General features: G+C 41.5%; 2 protein-coding genes across 14 annotated transcripts in view; one reads left to right on the plus strand and one right to left on the minus strand.

The window, feature by feature from the left end:
* Nucleotides 1-3,922, plus strand: part of PPP1R13B (protein phosphatase 1 regulatory subunit 13B) — a 62,468-nt gene extending 58,546 nt beyond the window's left edge. For all 12 annotated transcript variants that reach the window (XM_077923706.1, XM_077923685.1, XM_077923693.1 and 9 more), the window contains 2 exons: nt 1,143-1,342; nt 2,636-3,922. In XM_077923706.1, the coding sequence (XP_077779832.1) occupies nt 1,143-1,342; nt 2,636-2,677 (242 nt within the window). In that variant the 3' untranslated portion in view covers nt 2,678-3,922. The remainder of the gene's footprint in view (nt 1-1,142; nt 1,343-2,635) is intronic.
* A 193-nt stretch (nt 3,923-4,115) lies between these two features.
* Nucleotides 4,116-20,470, minus strand: ZFYVE21 (zinc finger FYVE-type containing 21). 2 transcript variants are annotated; one of them, XM_028751179.2, is made up of 8 exons: nt 20,264-20,470; nt 17,922-17,972; nt 16,320-16,488; nt 15,156-15,231; nt 13,238-13,329; nt 9,640-9,693; nt 5,650-5,792; nt 4,116-4,844 (listed from the first exon to the last, which is right to left on the minus strand). In XM_028751179.2, the coding sequence occupies exons 1-8, from the start codon at nt 20,393-20,395 to the stop codon at nt 4,809-4,811; spliced, it is 753 nt and encodes a 250-aa protein (XP_028607012.1). In that variant the 5' UTR covers nt 20,396-20,470; the 3' UTR covers nt 4,116-4,808. The 2 variants fall into 2 exon arrangements, with proteins under 2 accessions (XP_028607012.1, XP_028607096.1); XM_028751263.2 differs by lacking the exon at nt 9,640-9,693.
* Between the last annotated feature and the right edge of the window lie 28 nt (nt 20,471-20,498).

A 20,498-nucleotide genomic window follows, 5' to 3' on the forward strand; every position in this document is an offset into this window, starting at 1 on the left:
AATGTTCCCATGTCTGGCTTTAGGAAATGACTGCCTTTCTCACCATGAGCTGTGACTCATATTTAGCCTGCTTTGGAGCAGAAACAGCTGTGCCACAAAAGGACAGTTAGAGCACTTCTAGTAGGATCCAGAATGTAGCAGCCTACCTACGAAGGCCTTTCCCGGCTACAGAATCTCCAGAAACATGCACTTGCCATATTGAATAATAAAGGAGGGGATAATTATTTCCTGTTGACTGTGCTTAAGCGAGTGCAATGTAAAGTACTGCTTGAGCTGCTGTAGCTTAAGCCAAGTCATAAAATTCATCCACCAGAACGTGTTCACAACCATTCAGAGCTTTGTGCCTATTGGCTTTGCCAGTTTCCATTTCCCATGGGACGTGTGTTTCTACAAACCTCGGACAAAATGGCCAACCTCATATTAGTGCTAGTAGAGTGAGGTTCTCAGGACAGATATATAATGGGGTATAATAGGGACGCAGGTGGTGCTGTGGTCTAATCCACTGAACCTCTTGGGCCTCCCAACCTTTATTACCTTATAATGGAGTATAACACTTACTGGTGTAATCTCCTAGAACTAGTTGCAGGGTGCTTCTTTTGCCTTTCCCCATGACAAAACCACCTGTCTCTAGAAATCAGGCCTTATGACTGGTGGGATTTGAGAAGAACCCTACTCCACCTCTGGTCCATGTCAATTTCACATGTGTGTATTTATGTCTAGAATCATAGAATCATAGAGTTGGAAGAGACCACAAGGGCCATCGAGTCCAACCCCCTGCCAAGCAGGAAACATCTTGTTTTCATAACTCTTCATATTTTATCCTGGTGTACACATTTTTAAGTGTTTTATCCAAAAATATGCACTTAAAAATGACTGTTGGTACTTTCATTGAGGATTGCATCACAGAATCTGCAGAAGTGTGAAATCTATCCATATATTAATCTGGAAGGTGCAAATTATGCCAGTTTGCACAAAAATGCAGACCAAACAGAATTCTCCTCCCTCACTACAATTGTATTACACATTGTTTTACATTTCCATGCTGCATGAGAGCCAGGGGTGCCATGATTGCAGTACCCATTTTCCAAATAGTGGTTATTGCTTATTCCTGTTAGGTTAATGTAGTTGTTTCTTGGTCATAGGTGTGCAGGAGAAACTGGGAGTAATGAACAAAGGCATCGTGTATGCGTTGTGGGATTATGAAGCTCAGAACAACGATGAATTGTCATTCCATGAAGGAGATGCAATTACCATTTTGAGGCGCAAAGATGACAATGAGACAGACTGGTGGTGGGCTCGTCTCAATGACAAGGAAGGCTACGTGCCTAAAAATCTCTTGGGGGTAAGTCTTGCACGCTCTTCACCGTGAACCTGTACCTAATTCCAGCACAATACAGCGCTTTTCGAAAATCCTCCAGATTGCTCAACTAGGAATGATTAAGACAGAGGTACTGGTTTATTTGGAAGAAAAGTTCTTCCTGAACTGTACCACTGCAGGTTCAAGTACAGATCAAGAACAGTAAAAAAAAGGTGGGGGAGGAGCTGGTCATTTTAATCTCCCCAGGCAGAGTTGCAGACCTCAGAATAACTCTTCTTAAGGTGGTGAATCATGTGGAATGTATAGAATATGGGATAGTCAAACAGGGTTCATAGAGAAATTTAACTAATAAACTGGGGCTCAACAGAAATTACCATACTTTTCCTGCGTATAGGACTGGTTTTTTACTCTAAAATAATTTTCAAAATCTGGGCTCGTCTTATACACAGATAGTATCTCCTCCAAAATATACATGGGGGCGTCTTGTAGATGGAAAAATGCTGTAGTTTTCTTTGTTGAATTCCTCCCAGATTATTTATAATGTACATTGTGCTGTTACAAACTTTCTGTCAGCACAGCATTTCTGCTTGCTTGATGGAACAATCTCCCCTCCCTCCCTTGCTGTTCTGGTAACTCCTACACACCCCAATATTCTGTGTTGCTTCTGACACCCATAGTTTCCAGTTAGTAGTACAGTTCTTAAGAGTGCAGCTTTGTCTTCTAAAACACAATACTAAGCTGCAAACCTCTATGAAAGAAGACAGGATGTTGAACAGGATGCTGTTTGGCCCTTCCCTATACATGCCAAAGACTTACTTGTGGTGGGCCCAAGCACTCAACTAACAAACAGCAAGAAACCTCCATAGAGCGGGTCAGTATGGATCTGAATTGGAAGACAGTGGGCCTTTTGGCCCTAAACAAATCTGAAAGCAAACTCAAATGATGGCAGTGGAATTTGCTTCCAAATTTGTGTGTTAAGTTCAGAATGCTACTATTAGTCCAAAGCTTGAAACAATGTGGAACAACCAGTCTTCAAGAGAACCATTTTGTAATACAAGGGTTTGAACAGTTAAAATTACTAATGTTCCCATTTAGAACTGATTATTGCTATTGTTGTAAATTGTGAAGCACCAGCCTAAAGCACAACAGCTCAGTTGAAAAGATTCTAGGAGAAATAAAGAGAAATGGAACTAATATGTATGATGCTGTAGAATTGTTCTGCATAAAAGTTGCTTTGGTAGAGCAGTAGTAGAGTTGTAAAAATGAATATGCTTTATAATTTGCTAAATAATAATTTTAAATCTTGTTTTATTGCAGTTATATCCAAGAATAAAACCTAGGCAACGAACTCTTGCCTGAAAACCATCATTTGGCAATACAGTATCTTGCTGGCAACTGGAAGTATACACTGGAAACATTTTCAATCACATTTCACCAGAAGTAAAGCTATACTTGTTTTAATTGGTGCTCTTGTTAAATTGATGGACAGCATTTGAGATTTCCGATCTGAAGTTTGTATGTGAGATCTGTTCCATGTTCACCCACCCAGTCATTGGGAGAGGTACTCAACACAGCCTACAGTATTTTGCCAATTGAATTAAAAGAACAAAACTTGTGCTAGATGTTAAAAAACCTTTGCAAAATGCAGATATGCTGTCTGATCCATTCTAGTCCGCAGTAACTGTCAAGGTCTTTATTAAAATTGTCAACTGATTGTTGAGTTTACTGTGTAAATCCTTGAAGAGCTTAGTAAGTTGGCACCTGGGAATTACCAACAGTCCTCTGGTATAAAAGGTGTTATTAACTAACAGAGAAGCATCAATGCTGAATGGATTTTTGCACATTTCTCAAAACCACGTTCCTTCACTTGATGTTTTTTCATGATATTCTGCTTACAGCACCACTTTAAACTTTCTCAAACACACCCACACTGAATTCCATCTTCTGGACAAACCTGCATTCATATTTAAGGGATCTGTATGTCTATATGAAAGAAAAGTGCAATAGTTGAGAAGGTAAGAGTCAGGTTATAAAAAAGCTAATAGGTTCCCTTTAAGGACCTTTAAATCTTATCTGTGAAAGTAGGGAGAGAGTCTGAAGGACTGAATAAAGGCTGAGCTGGCTATGTAGAGAGTGAAGGGAGAATGAAGAGGACGTCTTGCTGTTTTGGCTGGGGCAGCATCTGTGGTTCTTGGCAGCCTGGCATCTTGTGCCAGGGTGAGTTATGCAATAACTTTATCCACTATCTAGTTTCGAGCAAAAAAAAAAAAAAAAAGCACTTCACTGGAATATTAGTTGTACATTATTTTATATACAGAAGTCTATTTTGAACTTCCCATTATGTTGTAGCCATACGTGTTTTATAATTTCCTCCCTGTAAACTGTAGGCCATTTGGCTTTATTCATGTACACGGTGTGCATAATTTATATATCCATTGATGCAGTGCTGTAACTTGCTTTTACCACTGTTTAGCATTAATTGTATATATTGTGGTGATGAGAAGTGGAAGGGTATTGTAAAAGAATATTTGCTAAATGAATGTGAGTTAAAAGCCTATGATACACTGCTAATCCAGTGTGCACAATAAAACTACTGCTAAGGTATAGTTGTGTTTGTAGGTGTTTCTTACCCAAAAACATTTTTTAAAGAACATAATTTGTAACGAAGCCCCCTGACCCTTTTATTGCACCATTTGAATGTACTTGCCTCTGCTTTCATGTCTACACAGTAACCAGTTTGAGCCTGGCATGAAACCTTGTACAATAGTCAACAGCAATACTACCACAGACAAGCTCATAGTGTTTAATCAGGCTTTATTAGCCAATGCTAGAATTACCACAAAAAGCATGGATATAAAACTTCAAAAATCAGTCTTGCTAGAAGCTTCATTCAAAAAGATTACACAGGACAAATTGTGGTATTTGGTAAATTGTATTTTACAAAAAAGAAAGTTTTTATCTCATGATACAAATCCCCCACAAGAAAGAGTAGCTTCTATAAAATGACATCTAAGGCAAATTTCCATAGATCATTTGGATATGAGGAGAAAAAGAACCTGAGATCTACACACCTGAAAAGCTATTATTCTCTGGAGCATCAAATAAAGTTTGTTTCCTTGTTTAGAAATGAATTACACTGTATACATAATTTGTACTACAAAAAAGTTGTGCTATATACTTAGCAGTAGTGCAGGTCACACTTCATTTTACATATTAAGTGCAGACAAGATTTAACAAAATATAAAGTCATAGATGCAAGGCTATATTTAAAGCATTAATAATCTGTTTACATATTGCACACTAAAGTGAATACTTATAGGTCAAATACTCACATTGTAATTGGCCAGTGCTCACATGATGAACCACGTCTGGGATAGGAAAGGGTGGGTGGGGGATCCCTATTACCAAATACTTATTACCGTGTTTCAACTAGCAAGTAGTAAGAAGCTTATTCTTAGAGCTGATCTTTTCCCTCAAGTTGGAGAAGCTGTTATTGGTCCCGAGATTCATAAAGAAGTTTTGCTGCCTGCAATGAAAGGGAAAAAAGGAGAAATGCTGATAGCAAAGCAGTACTACTCAGCTTTAACTAAATGCTCATGTCTTTCTGGAACATCCACACAGGCTGAATTGAGTATTTATCAATGCATTAGAAAATGCAGAGATCAAGACAATCAGAAATAAGGGTATGTTATAACAGATTTCACAGTTGGGCAAAGGAACAATGAGCAGTTCTAGAATATTTCTTCTAAGAGAAATGGTTGGAAGTTGTTTCGGTATTACATTCCTTTTAACAAAAACACACATACACCCTGCACCTTAAACACTCATTCACCTTTTGCTTTCAAGCACACGAACCAGTTTCCTACTGTTCTGTGTTGATTCCTCTACAGCTAACGCCATAGAGCAAGGGGTGGGGAATCTCTGATGGGCAGGACGACAGGTTTAATCCTGCAATAGCAACACACCCTGTTTCATGCAGCAAACAGGATTGTGCAGCCAAGGCAGCAGGGTCTAAATCTCCACTCATCAGCTGATGGGCAAAGGGTAAAAGCCCTTTGTTCTTTGAAGCTGGAGTGATGTTAAAAGAAGGGTGGGAGGAGCTTCAGAGAAGTTTGGCAAACTGCTCTCTGAAATGTCTCTCCCCCCCCCCCCAATTATTTTAACATTCCTCCAAGCAAGGGATTTCAACAGGTGAGCCATCATGCAACATAATGCCGCCATGTGATAGTCAGGTTGACTGCCCCACTCCCTGATGCTTGGACCACATGGAGCCAAAAAAGTTCGCCGCTCATGACACAGAAGGACAATGATCCAGCAGTTCAACTAGTTACCTTATGCATGGCTGCTAGCCAAGTAGCCGATAGCTTTTTGTTGGAATTGAAGTCTTCACCAGCGGTAAATCTAAACTGCCTCAGTTCCTCCAACCCTGGTACCTTGTACTGAAGGAGCATACCTGTAGCGCGAGTATTTCCTCCTAAGGGAAAAAAGTAACCACTGAAAAGAGGGTTTAATCATTTTTCTAGTTCAAACAGAGTGGAGTGATTCCACTCTGCTGTAACACAGGGGTGCTACAACCCATACAACTTTTGTCTAAAACCCTTGGTAAGGTAGCCAGGCTGAGCAGTGACATGGTCAAGCCCACAAGCAGAAAAGCCTGTGGCTGAGCAAGTATGCCAGTCTCCTAGCTCTGAGTCACACACACAGTTATGTGGGCTCTTGTTAACATGCTTAATGCTGAACAGAGAGGAATTGTGTATTTCCAATACCCCATGTACACACTATACAGAACATTAGTTTGGGGAATGTGTGTTTGGTGAGTCTATAAGAGTTTTGCACTAAACATTGTTAGTCAAACAAACAGCCACTCTACCCCAAAGTACCAACCGAAGTGCTGTATTTGCATACTAGGTGTCAGTATTCAGTGGAATGTTATTTGCCAAAGCTAACCAGATGGAAGAAGGGCTAACTCCTGCTATATTAGAAGGATTGGAGGTTTGTAAGCATGGGTGGAGATGGTCACAGTGTGAAACAGTCCCATCCATGGACCACTGAATGCTTCCCCCAAAATCTCTGGCTTCAGAGGATTGGGATTCAAACAATCAAACGAGACAGTTCAGAAATGAAATTCCAGATTCACACCATCTTTCGTCCTGCAGATTAGCATACCTTCTGCAAATGGCACTAAAATGCAGAGCGGACGCTGCACATAACAGACTAGGCCTCCAAAGGCAGTGCTACTTGAAAAAAGAAATTGGTGTGTGTGTGTGTGTGTGTGTGTGTGTGTGTGTGTGTGTGTGTGTATAAAGGCTCTGGATTATAAAACACTGGCATCACCACCCTCTTCGCTCCCACTCTGTCAATTCTGCAATAAGTATTCTACAAGTATTAATGTACATATTTGGAATATGTACATATGTATTAATGTACATATTTGGAATCCTGAGGTCTGATTTGTTTGCAAGCCTGGGGCTTAAATCAGGATTCAGCTGAAGCTGGTGAATTCTTCTATCCACAGTATCATTCCATGGCTTGCTTTGTACCAGAAGAATTTCCACAAAGCAAAGGTCCTGTCCCAATGTAGGTACAGGGCAGAATAAGAATAATAAGAATAATAAGAATGTCATACTTCTTTGAATTTTGCTTGGATTAATTTATTCAATTTCGGGGGGGGGGGGCAACGACGACACACACACACACACACACACACACACACGTGCACAGTGCAGAGGCCTTGACTTGTTTAATATTGTTGCAAAAGCCAGAGAGAGTTTGACCTGATTCAACAGCAAGCAAGCAAGCAAGCAAACTCAGCAGCAGGTTACATAAGTCACATTGAACCAGAAAAGACAAAAGAGAGGGATGGGAGCAGCGAGCAGGGAGCAGATGGTCTTGCCATTGCCTGATTAACTCAGCACTGAGCAATGATGTGGCATGGAAACTTTCCCCATTATGGAAAGTTATCAGTTGCTGTATTTTTCTGCGAAAAACATTCCAGTTTCCAAAAATGCTGTTTCATAACAAAATTAGCAGCATCATACAATAGCAGTCAAGGACAAGTTTTTAAATTCTAATTAACTTTTTTTTCAGATGGCTATACCCAAGAAATAGCTACAGAGCCAATGCACAGCTTGATCATGCTAAGATGAATATAGCTTGCATCTTTTTTCACTTAAAATTTAAACAACGACTAGTATCCAATGTTGTTCAAACCTATCAAAGCCTATTTAGGAGGAGATGGGAGAGAACTGCCAAAAATTGCCTCCCTCTACCATTCTGTTGATGGATTCCTTCCAGGAGCAGACAGTATACCCATAGTAAGCCAAATGCATGCTACTGAACCATGATGTCTTTAAATATTTTAAGTATTCCAATAAAAATAAGTTCTTAAACAAAACTAAGTTTGAATCATTTTAAGTGTGCTTTATTGGATTACCCCCCCCCAAAAAAAAAGTTCAAAAAAGCTTTGAAATATTTATACTGTACAGCATATAAGATCATTGTAGTGGAGTTTTTAGTTCTCTTTACCACCCAAGTAAAATATGTTAAAACGGAATCCCCAATCAATTTAGGCACCAGGGAGGAAATGCAGGAACTCTTCCAGAATGGCAACATGACTCATGAGAAAAACTAGGAGGGCAGACATCTGGACCTGCAACGCTCTCCACAAATCCACAAGGTTTGGCTGAGCACAAACAGCGGTTTGTGGAACAGCAGTTTAGTTTACATTTGGAGAAGACACACAATTGTCCATGGATCAGAGTTCACTGCTTACTGTGCTTTCTGAATGACAGCCAGGAAGCTCTGTGGTTTCAACACTATTTTTCAAATAATATGAAGCTGCAGCATTTTAAAACTTATTTGACACTTACTAGGGTGGGTACACGCAACCAGCTTCTAAATACCCCTGCATAAAAAACACACAACTGTACTGATTCACTGCATTAAAAGTGATGCCTCTTAAACCAGCCTTCTTCAACCTGGTGCCCTCCAGATTTTTCTGGACTCCAACTTCCATTAGCCTCACCCAGCATGGCCAATGGTCAGGGATGATGGAAGCTGTAGTCCAGAAACATCTGGAAGGCACCATGTTGGGGAAGGCGGGCCTAGAATATCTCCTCCATTTGCTACTTCTCACATGCACGGTGGCAGCTATATGCAACAGGGCAACCATAAGGGAGGCTTAGCTAAGGAGCCCACCACATCGCTCTCCTCCTCCCCCACCCACCCATCCAACAGAAGGCCATTGTTGAAACTATCTACAAGGCTTACAGTTGCAATGCATTTATCCTTTGCAGGACTGTTGACATTTATCCAGGCCTGGCATGTTGTGTGAAAGCGTTCCCCAGTATTCCTGCTTCTTTCCACCTCACTTGTAATTAAAGGACCCCTGACCATTAGGTCGAGTCGTGGCTGACTCTGGGGTTGCAGCGCTCATCTCGTTTTATTGGCCAAGGGAGCCGGCATACAGCTTCCGGGTTATGTGGCCAGCATGACTAAGCCACTTCTGTCGAACCAAAGCCGCGCACGGAAACACTGTTTACCTTCCCGCTGGAGTGGTACCTATTTATCTACTTTCACTTTGACATGCTTTCGAACTGCTAGGTTGGCAGGAGCAGGGACCAGGAAACGGGAGCTCACCCCACCGCGGGGATTCAAAACGCCGACCTTCTGATTGGCAAGTCCTAGGCTCTGTGGTTTAACCCACAGCACCACCCGCTGTAATTAGAGCTGTAATTATACAACTCTAAAACCTCCTTTCAGAGAGGTGTCATGGCCCCTTTAAAAAACAACAACAGGAAAAACAAATCTCTCCAATGGACATGAACAAGCAGGTACACACACAGCACTGGAAGAAAACCCTGCAAAAGGCACCTATTCCTAGTCATCTGGGAGGTCCAATGTGTACTGATATACACAGTACAGCCTCTGTGGTCCATTCCAGTGAGATTACAGAGGCAGTACCCTCGGTTTGTACCCTATTCCATCATGTTCAAGTCATGGCTGTTCCCACTCCTCCTCTACCTTTCATTTCTTTGATGGAATATCTCTCAGTCCAAACCTGGCTGTCAAAGGAGGAGGATAATATGAACAGGTTGGCTGATAGCTGAGCCAGATAGGTTTTTTTTAAATAACAGGTTCAAGCTGGATATAAAAAGGGGACTTAACCTTCTTCAGAACATCAGACAATAGATGGATTTTAAATCAAGCACTAATCCCCCACCCTACCCAAGTACATTTGCCCTAAAGCCTGCAGCAGAAAACATGCATTGAACGGGAGCTACAAAAAGCATGCTTAGAAGAAACTGAGCTCCAGTGCTGACCTTCCATAATGTGTTCATTTTCCAAGAGGCTGGTGTAAGTATGAATGTCTTTTTCTACATCAAGGAGGCGGGCAAGCAGTGAAGAGAAAGATCAATCAAGAAAAATTAGTAAGAAAGTGTTCAGTTTTAAAAGGAAGATTTCATACACAGCCAAAGTATTAAAGGATTTGATTGCTGTTGGATTAAAGCATTTGAAAGAAACATACAGGCCAGAGGTGTGCATAAATACAATCAATGTTACTGAAAGAAATACTGCTTGAATCTCTAGTCCTAAATGTTACTATACTTTTGCTCCTTTGTCCCACACCTCCTGTTCCTTTTTCTGTGACTAAAACTACAAGAATGTAAAAGTTCAGCCAGGTCACAAATGAATTTGATATGCCTCTGGGCTAGTGACATTTTTCAGAGTTTGCAACTAACACAGCCATCTCATCACACACATCTAATAGATGGAGACAGTGATGAGCAGCCTATTGTTTAGAGCAGCTGCGGACAACCTGTTTAGAGCAGTATTCCCCAAGGAGTAATCTACTGGGGGCATATTGGCAGGGAATTGGGCAATAGCCAAAAGTGAGCAGGTCCAACCCTCTCTCTCTTTCTCCCTGCCTCTTCCTTCATGCTAAGCAGGCTATACCATCTCCAATTTAAAGCTTATCAGAAAGCATTCATTTTTGATACTCATGTTTAGTCACTACATTAGCCCAAGACCCCCCAAAACAGAAATATTTCATGAATAGCAGCACCATGAAATTTAGGTGCATTATGACCCACATATTTTTCATTAACATTGTCAGCACTGCTTTTTAGCAAGTTACCCAGTTGCTATTGGCAACTGGAAGCAGTTTCTAGGCATCCAAATGGTGACTCAGAGTTCCAAATTTGCAACATATTCTTTTTAAAAACCCACTGGGCATGCTCAGTGCATTGTTTACTGAATAATCTTAAACCAGCAATTTCACAACAAATTGCCTGCTTTCCTTTTGCAAAGCACTCCACTATTTGTATCTCTTTTTAAAAAACACAGAGGAAGACCTAATAAAGTAAGATTTAAAATCATCAGACTGTCTGTGCTTTGTGAAATGTGGACTTGCATTTTTCTTCGTCTGGGGCCAAATAACGGGAAGCTTTGAAATGAATCCTAATTGGTTGTTTGAATTTGCTGAAGAAACTGCCATTGATTAAAATAAGCTCTTTTTATGTGGAGCTTCTATGAGAGCTATGTAAGGGTGCTTTTATATATTTGGCAAATAAAAACAAGGCGGCTTTACTAATGCTAAGAAATGATCTATGCCGTCACATGGTGGGGGGGGGGGGGAGAAGAGAGAGAGAGAGAGAGAGAGAGAAGAGAAGGTTATGATGTTCACTTCCAAGACCCTGCACAGTCTTGTAAACAGCTGTCAGTTTTGGCAAAAAAGTGGTTATGTCATGTCTTTGGACAGTAAGAATCCAAGAATCAGATTCAGCAATAAAACAAAATGATACAACTGTGGCTGCATTTTTAAAATATGCTCTGCTCTTTGTTTTTCATTAAGCAATTACAAGGAAAAGAGATGATTCTAAAATTCATGTATGCATAAACAGACAGGGGTACTAAAACATTTATAGGACAATAACTTTAGTGAACTTATCTAGCATGACAAATATCAGATCCTACACCTGGCAAACAATGCATGCATTTTAATATGCTCATTACTCACAAATGGGAAAACCCAAAAGCTAACAGTTGACTATATCTCACAAAAGTTGAAGAAAAAATCATCACCTCCAATCCTTCAGCATCTGTTGGCATTATATTCATCTGCAGTCATGAGGGCTAGAAACCTTTTTCCAGATTACATGGAAACTAAGTTGCTAGCAGCCTGTCACAGACTGCAAACAAATGCCCTATACAGTCATACCTCGGGTTACAGCCGCTTCAGGTTGCGTTTTTTCGGGTTGCGGACCACCGAAACCTGGAAGTACCGGAACGGGTTACTCCCAGGTTTCAGCGGTCACGCATGCGCAGAAGTGCTAAATCGTGCTTTGCGCATGCGCAGAAGTGCTAAATCGTGCTTTGCGCATGCACAGAAGTGCCAAATCGCAACCCGCACGTGCGGGTTGCGAACATGCATCCCGCACGGATCATGTTCGCAACCAGAGCGTCCATTGTAGTCAACATGCTCTCTGTGATGCTATAACTGCCTGCCATTGTGTTAACCATTGCCAGTCAGTTATATCTCACACTTTTTGCAGTAGGTGCTTCAGGATTGTGATCTCCATTTACAACCTCCTCACAACACAGAGGTAAGTGCCTTCTGAAAAGAAGCAGTCAGTTCTTCTCCAGGCAGTGAAGCATCTAGAACTGGTGTGATGGCTCTAATTGCTTAGGGAACAAGAAAGCTGCTTCCTGTTCAAGCTTATATGGGGGAAAGGTGAGTTAAAGGTTTTTTGGAATTTACATTTCATATAGAGGACTGGGGAAAGTCCCAGAAGGTACAAAAAGTGAGGGAATGGAACTCAAAAGCAAGGGAGTTAAAGGAAAGTCGAGAACTAGCCAAGGGAAGGACCCATTTAGAAGGTTAAAAATAGAAATAGGCTAGAGGAACTAAAAGCAAGAATGAGCTATGCAGAAACCTCACTGAAGTCTATTGTGGGTAGAGAAAATGTGGAAATCTAGGAAGGTTTGTAAAGAGAAGGATGGCAAAAAGGAAGTGAGACAAAGTAGGCAGTAGCTTGAAAAATAAAGGGAGGAAAAAAAATGGGTAATGGAGACATCTAGCCAATGAGAAAGGACTGCTTCTCTCCATATGGACCTATCAGCTCCCTGCAATCATCGTCTGAGGCCCTTCTTTGTTTGTCTTCCCCATGAGAGATCAAGGAGGGCGGCAACACAAAAACAGGACTTTTCCGCAGTAGCTCCCCATTTGTGGAACGCTCCCCCCAGGGAGGTTTGGCTGGCACCTTCATAATACCCCTTTAGGTGCCAGTGAAAACACTCCTCTTCAACCAGGCCTTTAAAATATGTTTGTGGGAGGGGGTGTGAGGAGATGAGGGTTTATTGGTTTGTGGTTTTGTTGTTCTTGTTCTTGATTTTATCTTGTATTTTTATGTTGTGAACTACCCTGAGATCTATGGGTAATGGGCAGTATACAAATTTAATAAATAAAAATAAATTAAGAAAAGAGAAAGTACGACTGAGACATGTACTATTAACAAGAACAAAGCAACGGAGGGAGCCAACAGTAAACAGGGCTACTAGGTCTGGAATACAGACCTGGATAGGGGGATTCTGCTACTTGTAGCTTCTACTGTCAATGGAGCATTATGACCTGGCAACCCTAAGACAGCAAAGGAAGTTAAAAAGCAGTGAACTATAGGGATCGACCCAAAATTCATATACTGATTTGGAATAAATAGGCAACTGTTTTTTATCTGCACTTAAGTTAATACAGAATTCTACTGAACTGGACATCGGTAAAAGGACTGAGTTCCGAATGTACCAAAAGCACTGGGCTAGGCTTCCTGAATCAAGGTAACAGAGCAACATCCCTGCCTTCAGAGTAGGCCAAAACACTACCAGCTGCTGGTTAAACATCAGTTAATTCTGTACAAGATTTACCTCCAGGAGTAAATCCCTCAGTAAGTATCTGGACTGTGGAAATCTGTGCAATTTCAATTTCATAATGGCTCTCTCCATCCAGAAATAGGTATCTACACACAAAAGAGAACACCACCATATGTCAATCTGCAGGGCTCGCAATACTTACCAGTCACACTGGTAAGAAGCATATGTTTTACTAATATAGATCCCTGGATTTTTTTTAATTGGCAAAGCATAGCAAAGATCATTAGATTTAGGTACAACTGTTACTTAGGTGATTATCCTGCACTACTTCAGTCTGCAAGTAGGGGACTCATGATTGAATGCTCCTTCATTTAAAAACCGCCTCGAAACAAACACCCCCAAATATAGGAACTAGATGTCACTGAGAACAGTTCTAGTTTAGTAAACCAGCATGCCAGCAGAAGGCTATGTGCAGGAAATTTGTTTATATAGAACAGCAGTGAATTTTGCTGTCCCTTCCACCAGATTCCTTCTATCTCGTGTCCAGGTCCCTCTTGAAATGGTAGATAGTGCAAGAGGTGATTCTTCACATTCTATGAATTTAGGCTATTGAGGCAGTGAATTCTGCAGAGTAATTCTCAGAGTTCTACTGCATTCATGGTGCCCAAACAAGACATGTCTTGGAGGGACATTTTGAAATTCCTAAGCCTTTTATCAAAAATTCAGGCTGGAGTCCCTCTTTACCATCAAGGGTTACCACCAGACCCTACCCTGGTTGTGTGGGTAGGGTAGCTGTCTAAGGTTGGTTTGCTGATTGCACTATTACCTTGTCTCTGACTGGCAAAAGAAGCACAGGACAGGCAAATTGCTGATTTGGTTTTATATGGATATTTGCATTGCTGTATTCCTCCTGCATTTTTCTGTGCGTCTTTGACCTACCAGAGCAACTTCTGGCCTGGAGTCGGCACACTGCAAGGCAATCTGCTTCCTCAACTCTGCAATCCTATGGGTGATGCATGGCAGTATCTACCCATCTGGTAGATTGTCCTCCAGCAAAAATTACTTTCAGGTAAGGCCAACAACAGTGGGACTGTCCATGAGCTATAAAATTTTGGTTAATGGTCATTTCTGAAATATTTGCTCCTCTAGTTCACGCATAAGAGTAAAAATAGTGAACGATCCATAATCCACTAAAGCAGTGGTTCCCAACTGGCGGTTCCTATAACCCACCCAGGGGATCCGTAGCACCATTTGCATAACAAAAACTACCATAGAGTTATCAAAATTTTCAAAAGTAGAGGGTCCATGGCTTGGCTTTTGCAAACAGGGGGCCCACAGTACTTAGGTAACTGGGAACCACTGCATTAGAGTATTAGGATATGGTACTGCACCCAAAATCTACAGCAAGAATGATGCATAGGAGTCACCAGAAAGATGCAACCAAATACACAAAAAGAAAGAAAGGATGCTGTAGATATGTGGGAGATCGTGAAACTGCTTAGATTTTTTGTAATGAAAAGAGCTTGTAGATATCAATTAATCAGGTTGAATTACCAGATGGAGTTTCCCTCCCAACTCACTCCAAGGTTACTTTTGTACATTCAAAACTTTACACAGAAACTTATGTATCAGTGCCATACTGGTTCAAAATCAGTTTTTACTGATGCTTTCGGTTATGTGATGCATTACTTTGAAAACAATTTAAATACCTACATTAGTTGCCCAGAGACAGCTGTTATTTGGATGGATTCAGAGATCACAGATTTACTGCTACTCAATATCAAATCAAACTGAAGTGTGCTGCAAGTTTCAACAGCCCAAACTACAGGTTGTTATAACAGCTGGAATAGACTGGCAAAATCAATTCTTGGACAGCAATAAGGATCTAGAATTGCAGCTTATGCAACAGCACTATGAAGAATAAGACTAACTGCTGAGCAAGTCCTAGTAGCCAATGAAGCACACTTCTCACCTCTGGTTGTTGGAAAGTCGACAAACCATCATCTCTGACTTTTCTGATGTCCCTGGAGTTACAAAGAATGTAGCACCTAGATATCCAGGAAACGGGGAGTGGAAAAAGGAAAATATGCACTTAATATGCCTAGAATTTATAATTAAGATAATGACCTTGAAAGATCTGGTTCTAAACCTGCCTCAATACAGGTAGCTATGAATTCATGGTTTATTAAATATTCTCAGATCTACTTTAAGTGAAAAAGCAGTGACAGCATGTTCTATCATGATTAATCAAATATAATAATATATGATATGAAGTCATTTAGGAGTTTAAGCTACCATTCAGAAGAACTAGGACGTTTCTGACTACATTATGCTTAGGAAAATATACCATATTTTTGCACTGAAAAGAGTGACTTGCAGGTTACTATTCCAGTGTAAATTAATAAGAAGAAATCCCTTGTTCTCTTTATGCTGAATGCTCTTTAGTTTTTAATCTAAATATTCTGAAAGAGCTGAAACAAAACTGCACAAATTGAAATTGAAGTTTTCTACATTGGACAGAGGTCTATTTTGCATGTTTACAATTTGGGCAAGAATTGTGTCTATTAGATACTGAAATGTGAATGATGTACAAAGGGACACTATTACATAAGAATCATCCTTCAAACTCACATGCAGAACATGCCATCCTTATTCACTGTGCTTGTTGCTGACTTTGTATGGTTTCCTGAATGTCAAATTAAGCTGAACACACAGAATAGGCATTAAAAAGTGTCAAAGAACATTTCTAAGAAAAATAATCTTGACAGAGCAACATGGCCGTTTGCCACTATAAAAGGACTGAGATTTGCCATTTTCATGATCTGACACTGCAGACAGATTTCCAAACTGAGAGAATGCATTTTTATCTAGCACCATTTTTTTTAAAAAAGGTTGCCTTCTTTCTGATATTATAACCATTTATTTTTAAAAGCAGATGATTATTAATTGTCCAAAACAGACCTTTAAATACTGCCTTTTAGATAGTTAAGTACGAATTCTATAGAATCAAACAGCAAATCACACTGTCATTTATCATGCTAGATTTAATACAAAACTCCAAAGTCAACTCTAATTTCCCATGCCCAGCAAAAAAAGCAAAAATCTGGCCTATGGGCAGCCCATGCTTAGTACTTACCATTCATAAGCACTTTGAGCTGCTTGTCATAGAACTCTGCTTCTTTTTGAGAAATGAGAGCACATTCGGCGCACTGGCGCACGGGATCAACAAAGCACATACGAGGAAGAGGCACTTTCTTGCTGCAGCATTTGTCACAAAAACACTTTCCGCATCTCCTGCAGTGGTGCTGGGGGGAGGGCAAGGAGAAACAAAGGAAAAACTGTATCAGCAAAGTCGGAGCTTTGTGTTAAAACCGATGGCTCTAGCATATGACTGAAACGCAATGAGAGATAAATATAGTATGCAGCGCTTGGGGGATGGAGGGGATAGCCTTGATATGCCTAGTTAAAGAGTGCCAGAATGATTGTCAAAATGAAAGCTATGGAAAAGTGTATTTTGATCTAGGTGAATCAGGAAGCGCTGCCTTTTCAGATTTATAATGCACAACAATAATTGCTTCCCCTCTTCTACTAACGCTCAAGTCTACTTCTTTGAAATTGTAGTTATCAAGAACATTAAAATGTTCTCCCTTTTCCTTGTTCTGATAAAGCATGCAACATTCAACATGCTTGAAGTGTCAACACTGTGAAATTCATGTTTAAGCACTCAACTTCACTGCAGGGGAAGAGCAGAAACCTGCAAGCTATTCTCAAAATGTAATATGCTACAGTGTGTTCCCTATCTTAGTCTCTGAACATCCTATATAGCACTCTAAGTGAGCGGTCACTGGTTCCCAGGATGACTTAAAGTGAATAATTATGTATTGCAAGTCTGAAAAAAAAGAAAGCTGAATATAGATTAAAGATGTGTCAAAGTTTCCCACTCCAAGATTTTAAAATTAGCAAAAGATGGCAGCCTTGTGGCAATATTTACTAGTTAATGTGTAGTAAGGTAAAGGCCACATTAAACTAATCCATAGTTTAATAAGACATCAAGACATTGCAATGTACCTCTGGCTCATGCTCCCCCCTCCCCCTTTCCTTTCCCTACACAGCTGAGAGGTGGCATTCATAAGTTTCTGTTTTGTTTGTTTGTTGTAGTCAACGACTTTCCTCAGGAGACCCATTGTAATAAATGGACCCTAGTTAGTCAGTGGCTGCATTCTGAGTAGATGTTAGTTGAATACAACCCTTTGTCCCAACTGACAGTGGCTAACAGTCATTATGGTTTAACTGAAACAAACTATAGTGCTGACCAGTTTGTCTAGAGGTTAAGGAGAAGTGGGATGATTCCAAACTTCTCCTGGTCATGAAAGAGGATGTTTTTTCTGGGAGTGGGAGAAGCGAACAAGTCCAAAGCTCACTGCAGCTCATTCAAGTTTTGCTAAACTATGGCAACTGACAATTGCTGTGAGTGAAATACACACATAGGAAGGAGCTTCAATACAATTCATACTGCAGCAGCTCAAGGTGGACAAATTATAACATAAAACTAAAGAGGGGCTTTTGTCACTAGCTATTATAAGTAAAGTGCTCAGGGGAAAACTTTTCCTTTCCCCCCAAAAGCAGCCCAGCTGTCACATTCATATGCCTAATTCTGGATCATGGCCAGTGACTATGCCAATTTTGCCGCGGAACAAGATTTCGTATTTTGGTGTATTTTTTGCGTTTATCTTCTTACCTTTCTGGTTATGAAGTCAAACTTTGCATTGCACTGCATGCATCTGGGACACTAGAAGATAGTAATGGAAAATATGGGAAGACTTGTGCCCAAAACTAAAGGAATGCATTTAGTACTTCATCAACATATTTATATGCATTTACTTCTATTGTGTCCTAGTCTTGTCTGTAGAAAAACACACACAAGTTAGAACTGGAATTACTGAAAGGTATTTAAAGAATAACCTCATCTGCCCATTACTTTTCAAGTAGAAGATTTCATAGTACAACTAGGAAGGGGGCCCAGGACCCTCCATATATTGTCGAACTACAACTCCCATCATCTGACAACTGGCCATGCTGGCTAGGGCTGATGGGACTTAGGAGTCCAACAACATCTTAAGGCTCATGTTCCCAACCCCTGCTTTAGAGCTGTATATACAGTATAGTCCATATGGTAGATTCAACTACACAAAGCAGACAGACTACAACAGGGAATATGCAAACCAACATGAAGTTTACCTGTGACTTTTCTTTCTAAGAGACCTCTCAATGGATACTGTTATTATCGATAAAAGATACTGAGAAACTGTGATTACCAATAAATTCATTTCACACATCCTTTTGTCTTATATAAACATGAAGTTCCTGGGGAACCTGATTCCTTTGTAAGCAAGATAAAAGCCAATTTTTCTGCTAACCAGGTGCAAAGGGTCTCAAGGCTCAAAAAGCCATTTAAGCTCATGCATACCTGACATTGTTATTGAACGTGGAACAGCATTCTCTCAGATTCAGTCATGTCTCATCTCACCTCAATACCCTCCTCTGAGGCCTGCATTTGACCTGACTCCCTCACCAACATTCTTTATTATCTCTGTTGGGTATTCCCTCTTTGACTGCTTTACACATACCCAACCATCCTGTCGCTCTGTCTCTTGATCCCCCCATGCCTTGCAGTTCCCTGATGCAACAGCTGCCTCAGAAGACTTGTCTGGTCTTCCGCCACTTCTACCTACTTCTGAGACTCCACAGCTTCTACCTTCAGTCTTCCTCAGGCCTTGACTTGCTCATGAGTCAATAAATTATGACCACTCCTTCTACCTTTTTGCTGAAAAATGGTTTAAGCTCCACTCATCCCCCATCTTGATTTACAGCAACTGTTTTCTCTCTGACCTTCCGTTAACACATCTCCTCCAGCTTGTCACCTCTCTCAGGAACTCCACAGCCAAAATAACCCGCTACTTAGCCTCTCCTTTAGATTCCTGTGCTGGCTTCTCATCAGCTCCCACACCCAGCACAAACTGCTGCTGATCCTTAACTCGGAGCGTGTAATTTCAGAGTTGGTGCTTGGTGAGGAAGCAGCCAAATCCACACACATTAGCAGAATGAGGTGGCCAAAAAGAACAGGTCAGGTTACCACCAGAATAGAGTTCAGATTACAGGTGGGATTATTAGCTTCCGAATGCTCTTCCCCATCCGCCGCACTAACACACCCAAAAATCCTCCCTGCAAACAAAAAAAGCTAGCACGTCAATTTCAAGCAGAGGAATGAGGAACTGATGACCCTCCAGACATTGCAGGATGTCCAACTCCACCCATGGGCTGGGGTTCATGGGAGCTGGACTCCAGCAAACCTCCCAAGGGACTCCTTGCCACTCCTTTCGGTGCCTCCTAAAAACATTCTTGTCCAGACAAGCCTGCCCAGATGCTTCGAAAGCCGAGGTCAAAATCTTTCCTATGCTTTTAAGCATGGAATTTTTCTAGATATATATATAGAGAGAGAAATTTCATGCTGAAAAGAATGAAAAACACACACACACACACACACACACACACACCAGAAATGGCTCCCAGCTGCAGCACACACCTTGGCGCAAGGCGCTGGCTTTCTACTTGCAGGGAAGCTACCGTGATCATCTTTTATAATTGGAAGGGACCGTAAGGGCCAGCTTGTCCAACCCCTCAGGAACGCAGTGAGACTGTGCTATTGTGATGTTCTGTTTTGATTATTATTATTATGCCCCGTAAATTATGTTCTTAATGCTGTGCACCGCCCTGGGGTCTCTGGATACAAAGGGCGGTATATAAACCGAACAAATAAATGATATCTATATGAAGCGAGGACATTCCGCGAAGGGCCCAACCGGGGGGCTGTCAGGGCAGGGCCCTCCTTCTCCAGCCGAGGCGGGGAAAGAGAGACCCTGAGGCGGGCGAGGCGAGGGAGAGCCAAGCCCAGTTTAGGGAAGGTTTTTCTGAGGGGGGTGTCTCCCTTCCCCCGAGGTTCCTCAGGCGGGATTTCTGAGGGGAATCTCTATGGGGAGCGGCTGGAGCCTCGCCTTCCCCGCCCTGCGCTGCCTCCGTTACCTCCTTATCGGGCACCCACGGCGGCTCCTCCAGCCCGAAGGGGCTCCCTGCCGAGCGGCTCTCGGGCACCATCCGGAGCCCGCTGGGAGAGCGGACCAGCTTCTTGGCGTCGAGGGCCTCCCGGCCCGACATCTTTCGCCTCACAGCCGCCGCCGCCGCTCGGCGACTCGCCCGAAGCCACCAGCTCGTGGCAAGGCCGCCCCCCGCCAATCAAGCCGCCCAATGAAATTCTTTC

This window comes from Podarcis muralis, chromosome 1 (assembly GCF_964188315.1).
Source record: "Podarcis muralis chromosome 1, rPodMur119.hap1.1, whole genome shotgun sequence".
NCBI lineage: Eukaryota > Metazoa > Chordata > Lepidosauria > Squamata > Lacertidae > Podarcis > Podarcis muralis.